This window comes from Cupressus sempervirens, chromosome 11 (assembly GCF_028749045.1).
Source record: "Cupressus sempervirens isolate cs-2001-9-10 chromosome 11, ASM2874904v1, whole genome shotgun sequence".
In the NCBI taxonomy this organism is placed as follows: domain Eukaryota; kingdom Viridiplantae; phylum Streptophyta; class Pinopsida; order Cupressales; family Cupressaceae; genus Cupressus; species Cupressus sempervirens.
In genome coordinates, this window is record NC_143128.1 from 348,638,416 (window position 1) to 348,655,057 (window position 16,642).

The 16,642-nt window shown below is 34.5% G+C and overlaps 1 protein-coding gene across 6 annotated transcripts in view; it reads right to left on the minus strand.

Annotated features, from left to right (window-relative positions):
* The window catches only part of LOC149529515 (ARM repeat superfamily protein), a 116,067-nt gene that overhangs the window by 44,935 nt on the left and 54,490 nt on the right, over window positions 1–16,642 (minus strand). For all 6 annotated transcript variants that reach the window (XR_016358303.1, XR_016358302.1, XR_016358306.1 and 3 more), the window contains exons 5-6: window positions 15,562–15,658; window positions 15,357–15,420 (exon numbers count right to left, since the gene is read on the minus strand). Coding sequence is in view for 2 of the 6 variants with exons in the window: in XM_089807904.1 (XP_089664030.1) it covers window positions 15,357–15,420; window positions 15,562–15,658 (161 nt within the window). In the remaining 4 variants the exon portion in view is untranslated. The remainder of the gene's footprint in view (window positions 1–15,356; window positions 15,421–15,561; window positions 15,659–16,642) is intronic.

A 16,642-nucleotide genomic window follows, 5' to 3' on the forward strand; every position in this document is an offset into this window, starting at 1 on the left:
TCTGATTGTCGCAATGAATCACAGTGGGCTTCAAAGGTCTTTTGAACAAATCAACTAGCAACTTTCGTAACCATACAACTTCTCTAGCTCCCAAAGAAGAGGCAACGTATTTTGCTTTGGTAGAACTTAATGCAACTGAAGACTGTTTTCTGCTAAACCAAGAAACCATTCTAGATCCAAGACTAAAGCAACATCCAAAAGTACTCTTACATTCAATAGAGCTAACTGCCCAATCAGAATGGGGATATCTATGACGATTGATGTTTACTTGATCATATCTAACTCCCATGCCAGTAGTGTCTTTTAGATATCTCAAGATGTATTTAACTGCATGTAGATGTATCTTCTTCGGTGCACACATAAACTGGCTTGAGGTGTTAGTTGCATAACATATGTCAAGACGAGTATTCACTAAGTACATTAAGGATCCAATAATTTTCCTATAGTAAGTATGATCCATAGATTCAGATTTGATCATATCATCCTTCAGCTTGTGTAGATTGACTTCCATAGGAGCAGTAGTTGGTTTACATTCCATCATCCCAAATTTTGTTAAAATATCAACAGTATATTTTTCCTAATTCAGGAAAATGTAATTACTCTTCTGCCAAACTTCCAGTTGTAGGAAGTAGTGTAGAAGACCTAAATCTTTCATATCAAACTGTTGTTAGTTCTTGTTTGCACTTCTTTATGAGATGTTCTTCACCTGTTATCAACAAATCATTAACATATAACACGAGAATAATCATATCATCACCATCTATCTTGAAGTATAAGTTAGGATCAGCTTCATTTTTAGAGTATCCTAACTTTGTTAGATAGTTGTCCATTTTTTCATACTACGCATTTGGGAGCCTGTTTGAGACCATATAGTGCTTTCTTTAACTTACATATGTGAGATTTATTGTCATGAGTGTAGAACCCTTTTGGTTGCTCGATATAAACTTCTTCTTCAATTTTACCATTTAGGAATGTTGTTTTAACCTCCATTTGATGAACTTTCCACCCTTTGGATGCTGCGATAGCCAAGATAGTTCTAACTGAAGTGTATCTAGCAACTGGAGCAAATGTTTCTTCACAATCAATACCTTCTTTGTTAAATATTAACCATGATAACCCTGCTGGTCTGAGAAGTGCAGACCGCACCTCAATCTTCTTCCATTATATCATATGTTAGCCTTTATATGCACTAGACTTGACAATAAGATAAGCGGCGATCCTTGGAAGAAACTACATTTTGTACTAACCATAACAAACTTGTTATGTTAGTTAAGCAATTAATTTGTTTCTTGAGGTGCTGATTATCTCAAGTGGTGTTTGGGCCGACCTAGGGAAGGTCGTGTTCCTTTAAGGGACATGCCCTTTGGTAATATTACGAAGATTATATTCAGTAATAAAAGGATATTATACAAGTCTGAGTTTTTAGTACAGAATTTGCAGAAACTTTACATGGTATCAAAGCTCTGGTAGTTGAACCTAGGCTCTGCAAATTAAGTAATTTGACCTTATATATATCTAGCATCATTCTCCTATGTTCAATGGCATACACAATCAGACCCGAGGACAGGTTTGATGGGAAAGAACACTTTGATGCTTAGAAATTCAGAATCATGATGATTCTTGAAGAAAATGATGTAAAACAATTTGTTGATTCAGCATATAAACAACCTCCAATTAAACCTCATAAATCTATCTAAAGTAAAAGAAATAGGAAAGCCATTTAGATCATATTAGATGGAGTAAAAAATGATATCATACCTATGCTAACAAAACATCAAATAGCATTGCCATGATGAATGCATTACTAAATGCATATGAGGTCAACAATGCAACCAAAGTTCTAGCACTAAAAAGGCAATTAAATCACATACAAATAAAGAAGGGAGAATTGATGAATTCTCACTTCGCAAGAGTTGTCAGCCTAAAAGATGAACTTGCAAGTATATGAACCATCATTAGTGACACGAAACTAACACTAATGGCTATAGAGGGATTGCTAGATTCATGGGAAACTTTCGCTCAAGGAGTAAGTGCTAGAGATAAACTTCCTGACTTCAATAGACTTAAGGGAGATTGTCTTCAGGAAAAATCCAGAAAACTAAAGAAAGGAGGGGAATTGAAAACAGAAGATGAAGAACTTCATGTTCTTAATACAAACTCCTATAAAAGCAAGAAGATGCATTTCAAGAAAAAAAAAGGGTAATCAAAAGAATAACAAACCTAAGAAAAATCTATCCAAAATAAAGTGCTTCAAATGTGAAAAGTTTGGACACTATAGATCTAATTGCCCTGAGAATTCTAAACAACAAGTGAATTGTACAAATATTACTAGGGAAGAAGATAACTATGATCCCAATAATCGTGTATTGTATTCGTCGCTATCAAATGAAATCTCAAGTAAAGCGTGGGTAATTGATAGTGGATCTTCTAGACATGTAACAGGATACAAAGAAGCACTAGACTCTATATCACAAAAGGTTAATGGAGAAGTCACCATTGATGATAATTCAGCACATTCTGTAGAAGGAATTGGAAACTGCACCTTGAAACTAAAATCAAGAAATTCTCTTCTTCTCAAAGGGGTACGTACCAAGAATAAAAAGAAATCTAATCTCGGTTACAGCACTTGAAGATGATCGACATAATGTTGCGTTCATGGACGATAAAGTAATAACCTGGGCTAAGAACTCCTCAATTAAGAAAGCGAAGTTGATTGATCAGAGAAAAGGGTATTTGTATAAATTAAATTCAGAACCTAGTCGACCTATTCAAGCTTTAATTCATGAAGCTGCAGACATAAATGAAACATCGCATGAAATATGGCACAGAAGGTTAGGACATCTAAATTTCAAAACCTTATCAACTATGGAGAAGATAGTTACTGGTTTACCTAACCTAAATAAAGAACACCCAAGCATATGCAAAGGGTGCGCTCTGGTTAAGAACACCAAAAGTCCATTTCATGATAGCACTAGAAAAACCAACAATGTTTTGGAATTAATTCATTCAAATTTATGTGGACCTATGTTTGTTCCTTCTCTTGGAGGATTCTGGTACTATATTTTTGTTCATAGATGACTTCTCTAGGAAAACATGGAATTACTTCTTAAAGTGCAAAGAATCAAAAGAAATCCTAAAGAGATTTAAAGAATTCAAAACATTAACTGAAAACTTATTAGGACATAAAATTAAAATTCTAAAAACTGATAATGGAATGGAATACACCTCAGATTTGTTTAAATGATCTTGCAAAGAAACATGAATTAAGAGAGAGTATATTGTTCCTTATAATCCAAAACAAAACGGGGTAGCAGAAAGAAAGAATAGTACAATTATAGAAGTTTCTAGAGCTATGATACTTGATCAGAATCTAGAATATTTTCTTTGGGAAGAAGCTTCTTGTATTGCTCTGTATATTCAAAACAGAAGCCCTCACTCCTACCTTGGAGATAAAACTCCTGAAGAAGCCTTTACTAAGGTTAAACCCAATGTAAGTCATCTAAGGATTTTTGGGTGCCCTCTATATATCCATGTTCCTAAAGAAAAGAGAACTAAGTTAGAACCCTCCAGGAAGAACGGTATTTTTGTAGGCGTAGCGGAACATCTAAAGCATATAGGATTTTCATACCTGGACAGAAAAATATTGAACTTAGTAGGAATGTAATTTTTGAAGAAGATCTAGCATTCAAAAGAGCCCTAAGTTCTGAAGAACCCTCTCCTTTACCTAGTTCTAAAAGAAATACTGAGTCTAAGTCTCAAAGGGAGAACATAGAAGAAATTGAAGATGAAATGGGCCATTAAAACAGTCGAGGAAGCACAAGACTTTGCTGCACCTTTTGGAACAATCAGAGAAAGTAAAAGAACCAAAAGATTTTCTAGTTATACAGCAAAGACGAATGATTTGTCTAAATCAGAACTAACTAATACTTCAGATACTATTAAACATACAGTGTGGAAAGAAGCTATAACAAAAGAATACCAATCTATTATGAAGAATGATGTTTGGGAAATTGTTCCTAGACCTAAAAGAAAATCTATTGTTTCTTCCAAGTGGATATATAAAATAAAGCATGTGGCTGACGGTAGTATTGAAAAATATAATGTAGTGCCTCTCCCATTTGACTTCTGTAAATCATCCCGATGGATGCCACCTTGTTGATCTCTCCTTGAGAAGGGATCGTGATTGGGACCATGAGTGGTCTACACCCTTGAGGTGATTGGATCTATGTTATTGTATCAATTTCTTTGTTTATGCTTATGGCTGACTTCTGAGATTCTGATGTGATTTATGGTTCACTGAGGTTTGTGCCAGTGGTTACCAAGATTGATGTGGTATCATGATGTTGTTCCGTGATTACACTGGACCAGGTTTCTGTAGCAGTGGTTATTCATGTTTGACATTGTGTTCTCTTATATGTTTTAAGTGTCTTTTCTTGTTGTTTAGTCAACCATTATTAAATGCTTAAATAATTAGAGATGGATTGTCCATGTTGGATTCGTTGGTTTTGTGTTGCGAATATTTACCTTTTTATATTTTGATCCAAGAGATACTTGATACTCATGTTATGTTTTATAGTTGAGATAACCTAAAGGTTAGATGTCGTACTTTGATTTCAGTATCATAGATGTTAGACTACTATGTTGTTCAATTGATCATATTGCATGATGATACCATTTTGAGATGACAGTGTGTTTTATGATGATATCTGGTTATCCGGTATTTGGACATATCTCTGATTATGTTATGTGATGGATTTAATGCTATGATTATTTACTTCATTCTTGCTTCATTATGCTATATGCGAACGTGAGTGGTGTAAATGGATTATTTCAGTATAGTTGTATAAATGGTTAAATTAGTCATTTAAATACATTTATTGCTTCCACTATGTTATTATATGCAATTGCACTTGATCGTACTATTTAGCGTGCAAGATTTATATCCCTGGCAATGGCACATCGAGTTAGTGATTTAGCTATGCATATTTTACCAATGTCGTCCCTATATGGTCGACATATCCTTATTTTAATTGTTTAATTAATCCTTTAGGTGATTATTAAATCTGAACTCATTTGCATTGTGTGATTAGACCAATGAGCGTGTCTGTGCATTTAGAGGTTCGCATTGTCGCGAAAGTTGTTAAGAAAATTTTTGGGTTTTTGGGCTTTTACTTGATTTATTTTAATTTTTGGCAGCTTTGCCATAGATGAATTCCTATTACTAGGAATAGTCTATTTTCGTTTGGGTCAATTCGGGGTTTAACTAGGTAGGTTGGTTATTTGCCCTAATCAATTATTCGCTTGAAAAGTGAATAAGTATCCAAAAAGGAATTTAATTCTTCACTTCTCACTTTTGAATTAGAAAGTTTTGAGAGTAAAACCCAAAATCCTCTTCATGAGGAATTATTGTTTTGTTCGTTGTGGGAGCTACGGGCATGGGACCGTCGCGAGGTTGATCTTGTTAGATCTAGCTCGAGAAGACCTTGGATTGCCGCGATTTCTCGCTACTTCTACAGAGTTTTTATTTTATGGTTCAGATTCTCGTTTTGCCCCTTTTGGTTGTGAGGTAGGGCTCTCCCGTTTTATTGTTTCTACTCTGTTTCAGCTTCTATTTTTGGTAGCCGTTTGTTAGGAGGCTGAGAACTATTGTCCCCCTCCGTTTTTGTTTGCTCGTTCTGCCCGGTTGGTCGGGTATGAACATTTTTCCTGTTTTCAAGATGGGGGTTTGGGGTTTCACACTATTATGTTGGTCGTTTTTGCATACGGTGTCTAAACCCAAATTTTATAAGATTTTTGGGGTTTTTGTGCCCAAAGACCAAATGGATTTTAATTTTAAAGTTTTCCAGTTTTTGGGGTTTTTACCTCGTTTTGCATGCCGCCTTGTTTTCTTGGGTTTTCTTGGCACAAGTTTGGTTGTCGACTTGGATAATCCGTTTGGATGTCAGTCAAACCATTGTTGCACTTTTATGTTTGCATTGGGATGTGTGTCGCATCCATACTCCCAACTTTGTGTTTGGTTGATTGATTTTATACCCGATGTTATTGTTTCTTTTGGACCTTTGTTATTGTTTCATAGACACTAGGATTTGCGTAGAATCCATACTCCCGAATTGAGGCCGGCTAAGTGAGTTATAATGTTTGGTCTTGTTGCATCATTGGGATTTGTGTACAAACCATACTCCCAAATTGAGGCTGGTTGAGTGAGCTCATGATATATGGTTTTATTGTTTTTTGAGATTCGTGTAGAATTTGTTCTCCCGAGTTTGTTTTCGGTTGAGTGATATCTTGCTTGTGTTCTCATCCAGTCCTTGCGTTATGATCTTCATAATGGTGGTGCGCCACCCAAGAGTACGTGCGCGTACATTTGTCGAGTGGAGAGGCCCGATCTTCCGTGGTACTTCCAAAAGTTAAGATCATTGGGGTTGGGTTGGGAATTTGCATGCCTACGAGCACTCATCGTTGGATGAGCATGGGTAGGGTAGGGTAACATATGGAGGGGGTTTCTATCCTGCAGCTTGGTGATCATTGTGACCAGAGGGTTCGTGGAGGAAGTTTTGACTAAGTGATAACTAAATAAAATGTGAGTGGTAATAAAACTTAAGATAATAATATGTGCTAGAGCCTTACCGTTGAGGGAGTTAAATCTACAAGATCCGAGCTTGGACTTGTCAATGCCAAGCAACTCTCCATGATGTCAACCCCTACTTAGTAGCCCATTGAGAGTTTGACCAAGACCTATAGTTTATGCATTGTCTATGGCTTGGTTTCCGTCATCATACTGCTTGGCATAAGTGTTAGCCATGGACGTTGTGCTTTGTGTGTGTTTGTGGTTGGATCATTATCTCCATCAATACAACAGGAGTGGGCCTATGAGTTCCATGTGGTTGGAAGGCGTAGCTACCTATACCACTCTGGGGACTGGTGTACAAAGACAATCTTTTATCCTAGTGTGATCGTTGCTAAATGGTTTCACTTGATACTTCGGGTTCCGAAGTATGCTTTCTTGTGATTTATACTTTCATTGGAATGCTTGGATATCATGTTTAGATGATGCTAGTTTATTTGACGCATTCCTCTATTATGATGTTTAGCATATGATTAGGTTATGAGATTTGCTTCATTGGTGTATCTATTGCTTATTGGTTTAGCATGTTATATTTCCTATTCGTATGATGTTTAGCATATGATACATGATGTGGTTGATTTATTGGATTATCTTATGCTTTACTTCTAGCATGTTAGATTTTCTTATTCTTATGTTGTAGCAGGTTTTAGTAGTGATGTCCTCATAAGATGGCACCGATGATCTGGTCGATAGTTTGGGATGTTACACATGAGTGATGGCTAGGATCTACGATGGTCTTATGGTGCTATTGACAATTGGGAGAAATCACATACTTGACTGTTTTGTTCATTGCAATGTTGCTTCAATTTATTGCAATGTTGTTTCAGTACAGTGTGATATTTCCTTCTGTACTTTCCCTTCACTAATTGTTAGATGGTTAGATTGTGTTTCCATCTTTCAATATTGTGTTTGAGTGTTTACACCTCGAATTGTGGATCTGGTACTCCCCGGTGTGGAGGTTCTAAACTCTATTTATCTCTTTAGTTTGTCCTTAGAGATATTTCTTGCATTCCTAGGCGACCATGTGCCAGCATGGGGCGACACAATCTACTGTCACACACCCAATAGAGATATGTCGTACAATCCCTGATTGTATCACACGTATCTTAGAGAAATGTCATGTGATACTTTCCAGTATCGCACCCCCATTGAAGAAGTATCGTACAATACTTGTAAAGTATCACACGCCCCTTAGAGAAGTGTCACCCAAACCCTGATAGTGTCGAATCCCTTCTTGTGAAAGGTTGTACGATACTGGAAAGTATTGCCCAGTGTTGATTAAAGTATCGCCTACTAATTGCAAAAACCTGTCCTAGCCATTGCTGCATCAAAGGGATGGAAAGTACATCAGATGGATATAAAAACATTTCTAAATGGAAAGATTACAGAAAAAGTATATTTGGAGCAACCTGAAGGATTTGAAACTCATGATCCTAATGTTTTTGTTTGCAGACTCAAGAAAGTTCTCTATGGGCTTAAGCAAGCTCCAAGGGCTTGGTATGAAAAAATTGATAAGTATCTCATCGGCTTAGGATTCTCCAAAAATGAAGCCGATCCAAATTTATATTATAAAAGAGATAAAGATGATATGGTAATTTTGATACTGTATGTTGATGATTTACTAATTACAGGTGATGATCATCTCATAGATCAATGCAAGAAAGATCTAATTAAAGAATTCAAGATGAAAGACTTGGGACTCCTTCATTACTTCCTAGGACTGGAAAAACGGCAAAATTTTGACAGCATTATACTTAATCAAGGGAAGTATGCATCAAATATTTTGAAGAGATTTGGAATGTGGAATTGCAAGTCTATGTCTTCTCCTATGGAGACTAATCTACATAAACTTTAATAAACAGTAGCAAAATCACCTTCCATAGATTCTACTCTCTCAAGACCTAATATTTGCCATGTTGTTAATGCTTTAAGTCAGTTTATGTGTGAGCCAAAGGAGATTCACCTAGTTGCAATAAAACACATTATGAGATACTTATGAGGCACTCTTAATCTTGGAGTCAAATATGGGAAAGTTGACTTAGATTTACATGGATTCACTGACTCAAATTGGGGTGGAAGTGTTAAAGACAGAAAAAGTACTTCAAAATGTTGTTTCAGTTTTGAATCAGCAATGATATCTTGGATATGCAGAAAACAGTCTTCAATAGCACAAAGCTCCACAAAAGCCGAATACATTGTAACAGCGATGGCCTCTCGAGAAGCAGTTTGGCTAAGGAAGTTACTTGTGGGATTATTTGGTCAAGCCATGAATTCTACGATTATTCATTGTGATAATCAAAGTTCCATCAAGCTTTTGGTGAATCTAGTTTTTCATGACAGGTCCATGCATATTGAAATTCCTTACCATTATGTAAGAGATATGGTAGACAAGAATACTGTAAAATTGGAATACATTTGCACTGCAAATTAGACAGCAGACATTCTCACCAAACCTCTCTCTAGAGTGAAGATAGATCACTTCAAGAAAAAGACTTGGTATCGTTGAGTTGTAATTCATTTATATTTTTTAAATTATTAATAAAATATTTGTTAGGCTATTGACTGTTATGGGCTCCACTGTCTATATTCATTATTTAAGAGGTGACGATCTCTGAAGTAATAAATACTTGTATTAAAGACATTGTGAGAGATGATGATCCCTCAGATAATGTATTGAACAATATAGAACTATTGTTATATCTAGGTGAGTCCAAGATCATTTATAACATAAAAATTTCCACGTCTATGAATCACAACTTGGATAAAGGAAGAATTTATTCTTCAGACTTTATCCTGTGTTCTGGTGGATCTTAACTCAAGATCAAGTTGTGATATAGGATTGCCAGTTCCTATGAATCACAACCTGAATAAATGAAAAACTTAATTGCTCTTCAGATTTTATCCTGTGTGATATGACTTAGTATCATAAGGTGATATGACTTAGTATCATATGTTACATGATACCATTTTTCTCAGAAGACTCAGATAGATATAGAGTATCAATCTATATGACTTAAGTGATAAGTCATAATGTGATATGACTTAGTATCATATGTTACATGATACCATTTTTTCAAGAAGACTCAGATAGACATAGAGTATCAATCTATGCTCATTCATCATAATTGATGATGCTAGATATGTTATCTCTCAGTATGATTATCAAGAAGAAGTGTTAAATATTAACCATGATAATCCTATTGGTCTGAGAAGTGCAGACTGCACCTTAGTCTCCCTCCATTATATCATATGTTAGCCTTTATCTACACTAGACTTGACAATTAGATAGGTGGTGATCCTTAGAAGAAAGTACAATTTGTACTAACCATAACAAATTTGTTATGTTAGTTAAGCAATTAATTTGTTTCTTGAGGCACCGATTATCTCAAGTGGTCTTTGGGTCGACCTAGGGAAGGTCATGTTCCTTTAAGGGACATGCCCTTTGGTCTTGATATATGGTAGGCACTATTGTAGTTTAAGGACATACAATAATAAGAAGTCTGCTCCCTCAAGCAATAATACTTGTTCGAATATATTGCAGATATAAATAACATTTGGATCAGAGTTAGAGGTGATAACTCCTCCTTACTTCAGAACATTAAGAAGATCATATTCAGCAATAAAAGGATATTATACAAGTCTGAGTTTTTAGTACAGAATTTGAAGAAACTTTACATTATTTCTGTGAGAAACCTCGTGCTACAAATCTGACTTTGTACTTTTCAATGTTGTCGTCAGGTGCATGCTTAATTTTGAACAACCACTTAGAAGAAACAACTGATTTGTTTTTAGATCTGGGTACAACATCCCATACATCATTTTTTAGCTTGGAATTATATTCTTCAATAATTGCTTCTTTCCAAGGTTGGCTTGATAGTGCTTCTTTAACATTTGAAGGTTCTATTTTTATAAGTTCAGTTAATAATGCTACATAGCATGACTGGTTTCTTGTTCTTTTACTTTCTCGAATCACTTCATTAGGTTCAACATTATTATCTTCTATCATTTTCGTAGCCCAAAGTGGCCTCTTTTTATTGTTAACATTTTCAAAATCTTCATAATTTGATGTAGTGGTAGAAGATGGTTCAATATCATTCTCCCTCTCAATCTATGTTGTGTAATTTTCATCTATTTTAGGAACATGTTCTGTAAATGATTCATCACTATTTTTTGAAATATTGAAGGCAATATCTTCTTCAAATTTCACATCTTTACTAATCTCAATTGTTCTTTGACCCAAAACAAAAATCCTGTAGCCTTTGGTTGTTTCATTGTATCCAATGAGTATCCCCTTTTTTCCAGATGGTTCTAGTTTTGTTCTTTTCTCTTTAGGAATGTGAATATAAACAGGACACCCAAATATTCTTAAGTGACTTAGATCTGGTTTAATACCCATAAATACTTCTTTAGGAGTGGTGTTCTCTAATACTGAGTATAGACATCTGTTTTGAATGTAGACTGCAGTGTTAGATGCTTCAGCCCAGAAGGAAGTATGAAGGTTTTGATCGAGCATCATTGCTCTGGCTGATTCAACAATTGATCTTTTTTTATGTTCTGCAACTCCATTATGTTGAGGATTATATGGTACAGAAACTCCCTCTTAATCCCAACAGTAATGCAAAAGTTTTTGAAAATTTTAGAGATGTATTCACCTCCATTGTCTAACCTTAGTATTTTTATTTTCTATCCTGACTGGTTTTCAACTAGAGCTTTGAATTCCTTGAATTTTGATAATACTTCAGCTGATTGCTTCTGTTTTAGGAAGCAAATCCAAGTTCTTCTAGAATAGTCATCAATAAAAATTACATAAAGAGACACCCGTTTAGTGAAGGTACAGACATAGGACCACAAAGGTCAGTGTGGATAAGTTCAAGAATAGATTTTGATTTGTCAACACTTTTAAGAAATCACTGCTTTGTGTTTTTGCCTATGGCAAATCCTTTGCAGATGCTTAAGTGATCAGTTTTGAGACTAGGTAATCCTTTTACAATTTTTGCTATAGATAATAATGCATGATAGTGAAGATGACCTAGCCTCCTATGCCAAATTTTGGTAGAATTTGAGGTTTCATGACTTAGTTATAAGTTTTGATTATTACAAAGTTTATATAGACTTTCGTCTCTAAATTCAATAAAAATAGCTTTCTTGATATTAGAGTTCTTTGGCCAAAATAGAACTTTGTCCTCTTGAAAAGTGACTCTGAATCCTTGATCAGCAATACTAGAAATAGAGACCAAATTCATTTTTATACCAAGTACATATAAAACATTTTTGAGTTGGAGAGTAATTCCTGAATTTAGGTGAATTGAGCAGGAGTCAATACCTTTGATAGGATGAGTAGAATTATCTCCAATGGTGAGTTCTTTTGAGGAGTATTCTTAAAAAATTTCAAATGTCTCTAAAACCTGTTATATGCCGAGACGCTCCACTATCTATAATCCAAGAGTTCTTGTTTTAGTTTAATTCACTTGAAAGAGCTAAATAAGATGCATAGTTTTTTTTTCCTCTTTCTCTACTTTCTCTTCTTCGATTTCTGCTAGGGCTGCTTGAAATCTCTTCCATTCAGGACAAAAATTATGAGAGTGAGCAATTTTATCACATTTGAAACATCTTACTTTGGACCAATCACATTTCTTATATGGTTTGTCAAATTCCTTTTTATTATGTTTGAATTTCCTTTTCTTGTTTGAATTTGCATAAAGAGCTTGAATGTATCCCTCTTGATTTATACTTATTCCTCTTGAGACTAATCTTAATTCTTCTAGTGTGCATTCATTTTTAGTAATTCAAATTTAGGAACTCAGGTCAGGAGCTTAGACCTCGAATAATTGTTTTCCCAAGATGGAGGAAGTCCTCTTAATGCAATCATGCTAAGTTCTTTACCATCAACTCGATTTTCCATTGCTGCAAGTTGATCTTTTAATTCAGAAATTCTTAGAAAATAGGATGTAACTAATTCCTCATTATTCATCTTTATGTATAGTAGATCTTGTTTTAGGGTTAGTAGTCTACTAGTATTGTTGATTTCAAATGTGTCTTTGTTAGTAGAGAACATCTCAAATGCAGTTTTAAGACTAGATATAGAGGGAAGAATATGATCTTTCACGGAATCTATTATAAATTTCATTGCCTTGTTATTGTGTCTTTTCCATGTCATTTTATCTAGATCATTTAAGGCATGAATTTGTTTGTTTCTATGTACTCCTCTAATTCCATTTCTCTTAATATTATCGTAACTCGAATTTTCCATGATGAAAAATTTGATGCTCCCTCAAGTCTATCCTCAAACCTTACGTGATTCACCATTTTGATTTAAAGATATAATTTAAATTTTATAAATCTGAGATTTTAGATCTAATTCTGAATAATAGAGTTTCTTATCAGAATGGCTCTGATACCATGTTAAGTTTAAGGATCACTGACAGAGTAAAACTATTATATCAGAATGTAACAATTGTAATTATCCTTACTTGATATCTTTGTACTATAGAAGGAATGATCTAAACCTCTGTCTTTGTATTTCAGATAATGCTATCTTCAGATCCAACTGTTGTCCAGTAATCTTCAGAATTATTCACCAATGGAGTATCAACAATTTAATTGCTATAATCTGCTGAGAGGAGAAGTAGATCGTTGGGACTTGTATGCCTTAAATTGATATAGTTCCCAGCGATCTCTTGTCACATATATATAAACATGAGAAGTCAAGTCTCCGTAGAGACATGACTCTATGTGACTACGTAGGCATGACTAACTAATCATAAACATAACCCATCACTGCCTAATGTAATCCATGGCAACCAGCGGCAATCATAACAAGTTAATTAGTAATCGGTGGCGAATACAAAGCCCCAATAATCTCCAATGCATAAGCTTGATATGAATGAAGTCCATTTTGTGAATATCTGAAAACATATGTATATATAGGTATATATATATGTCTATATTTTTCACTAATGAATGTACAGAATTCATTAAATCATAATTGCATGTATACAATATTACTTCAACTGATGCTATACATCAACATAATTCACTATAACACAAAATTATACCATGTTTCAAAGACAACTCAATAAAGCATGGTTAACAATTTTTGGACAGCTCTATAAATATAGGAATATTATAATATTCATATGAAAACATGGATAAAGCATGCATATATAGCATAGTCACAAGAATTACGGCAATTCATGCGATTCACACGATTTGGCGGTTTGATTCAAGCTAGGCGATTTTTTGTGAATCGATGAATCGAATCAACAATTTCTTGGCATGAATTGCCATGAATCCACGGGAAAAATCGGGCAGCCTAATTGGGCAACTAAAAAACATTAAAAAAATACAACCATTTTAATGATTTTTTTTCACATTTCTCTTTCTTATAACTCTAAAAGGTCTTCTATTTGTTGAGTATGACAAAAAGAAAGGAAAAGTGAAAGATAAACTTGACCTAAAGCTAAAGCAGATAGACTTGTCTTTTCATTTTGTTTACATATAGACATATGTTTCATGGATCTTCATCTTACATATATTTATGATTTGATGTCATTGATTTTATGGATCTTCATCTTACATAAATCTATGATTTTACAACATTTATAATTCTATATATCTATGTCATGACTCATTATGATCCTTTGATTTCTATTTACTTACGCTAATATTTATATTTTACATATGTGATGGATTTATCATTTATGTTCCTTGTTTATGTATGTTAGATTCTATTTGATGATGTTATAGCGTGTTTAAGTTATATTCAATAAAGGGTGCATGAAATAAGTTTTAAATTGTTAAAATCTCTAAATTTCAAAGGTTTTTTAAATTTGCCGATTCATACCCGATCCAATTCCGATTCATGGCCGATTCGCAATTCGATTTGGCCTTGCCAATTCCGATTCTCGTTACTTTGATATATAGTATATATATTATAGAACCTTAACATACAATATTTGCACTTAGGATCGGAATTTATTGTCAATACTCAATATGCATTAACAATTCAGAGTTTGTTGTCCAAAAAATCTTAATAAATAATTATTAATAATTGATCCCACTAAACTATTTTCACATCACCATTCAGCAATTGTGTTCAGTTATGCCTTTCCTTTGGTAAAAAATGGTTAGAGCTATATATTCTTACACAGCTGTATGCTTTCTTTCAACAGCCTTCCACTTTGTATCACAGCTGTGTGTAGTCATACTTCTATTCATTCTACAGTTGTATGAAGTTGCGCATTTTCCCATTGTTTGATATGAGTTCATTTGTATACTATTATTCTACAGTTGTAAGCTTTCATTCTACGGATAGTAGGACTATGGTTCATTTTACAGTTGGCTTGCTCATGCTAGTGTTATATGCAATCCAAAACAAAATATTGTCAATACTCATGAAGAAAATGTTTGTTTTTGTTAAGTTAGGTGGTGTTTTATTAAACAGCTGCCAAGCCGGTGTCGTCAGACCATCCCGAGGATGGCAGGGAGCATCCAAAACATCCACTGACCTTCCCAGGGATGACTGGGCATCCCGGACATGAAGCAGCACTATCACCAAGTTTCCAGGACATTTCCAGCACAAATCTGCAGATCAGGGATACATAGAGGACAATTCCACGCCACCCTTGAGATGTCCCCAGTACAGAGACACGGTTTTTCGACCTGGGGATGCATAGCTATAATGTGAATAAGCACATAACACATTCATATGCAAAATTATTTGAGAAAGCACCTCTAAATCATCAAGCTGAAGCCGATTCATACGCTCAGTCTCTGTCTTCACTCGATCTGAGTACCTTGAAAAGTACAGAACAATAACACACAGGATTAACATGTAATTAAGAAACTTCTGAATTACATTCCATAACTCATTTAATTCAATATTTTTATTAAAGAAAAACAAGTCAAAAAAAATTGCCAAAATATTCAATGAAAACCTCATATAAAGCTCCATTAATCTGTCAATCTTTTCAAATTCATTTTCCACAAACTTGCTTAACAAACGATCCCTTCTTGAGCCACGTGATATGCCATCTGGAAAAACAAATGAACAACCCATTTATTGGCAAACCAATACAAACAATACCAAATATTTTGTTTCAAAACCAAGAAATATAATTCTGGACGTGACAGGAAATTGCTATTACAAAAAGAAGAAGTAATTTAAAACATTCCGGTTGCTTTTCAAAAAATCAGAAGCAATGTCAAGTTTATTCTGTAATAATTCAGTGAATCAAATAAATAACTTTCAAAGTCTCTAGAGAAAGCATCACTGGTTAGGCACCAAAATAGATCATCATTAATGACCATAAAGACGAAAGAATGAGTCCCATTAATCCATCAAATCAGCTCCCATTTGACCCATACAAATCTGGGTTTAAAAAGGGATAAAAAGGATATAGCAATACTGTTAAATCACAAATCTAAAAAACTAGTTCCAAAAATTTTAAGTAACTCACACTCTATCTAGCTCAATCAGAAACCAATATTAATGGATCGCCAAATTTTCCTCCAATTCCTGGCATGATTTCTATGGGCACATTAATTGCATATGAACTGCAGTTAGTCATCGGGATTTTCAATTTGCCAGTACAATATAAATATTACTAGTTTTTTGAATTTTACAGTGAAAATTTGGATTTTGACATACTGACCACACATTGGATCTATTAGGATGCACTCAAGAGTACTCATTCTTCATAATACACTTCTCTGTAGCTTGGTTAAAACCAACAAATTATGAAACATTGCATCCACAATGAAGGGCCGTGTAGCCTTGACGGCCTTAATTTTCTCTTGGTCTAAAATGGGGCACCAACTCTTGACCACATTGAGGATCGACATCCACAAACATCTTGTTATGCAACTTTCCCTCCAAGAAAAGATAAAGTAATCAAATAAACCTTTAGAAATAAAAGTAATGAGAAAAATAAAAGATATTATGATCCTTGTGGGATTCCTTTATGGGTTTTTACACTTTTTGGGGAAAAAATAACAATTTGTAATCATGGGTTTGGC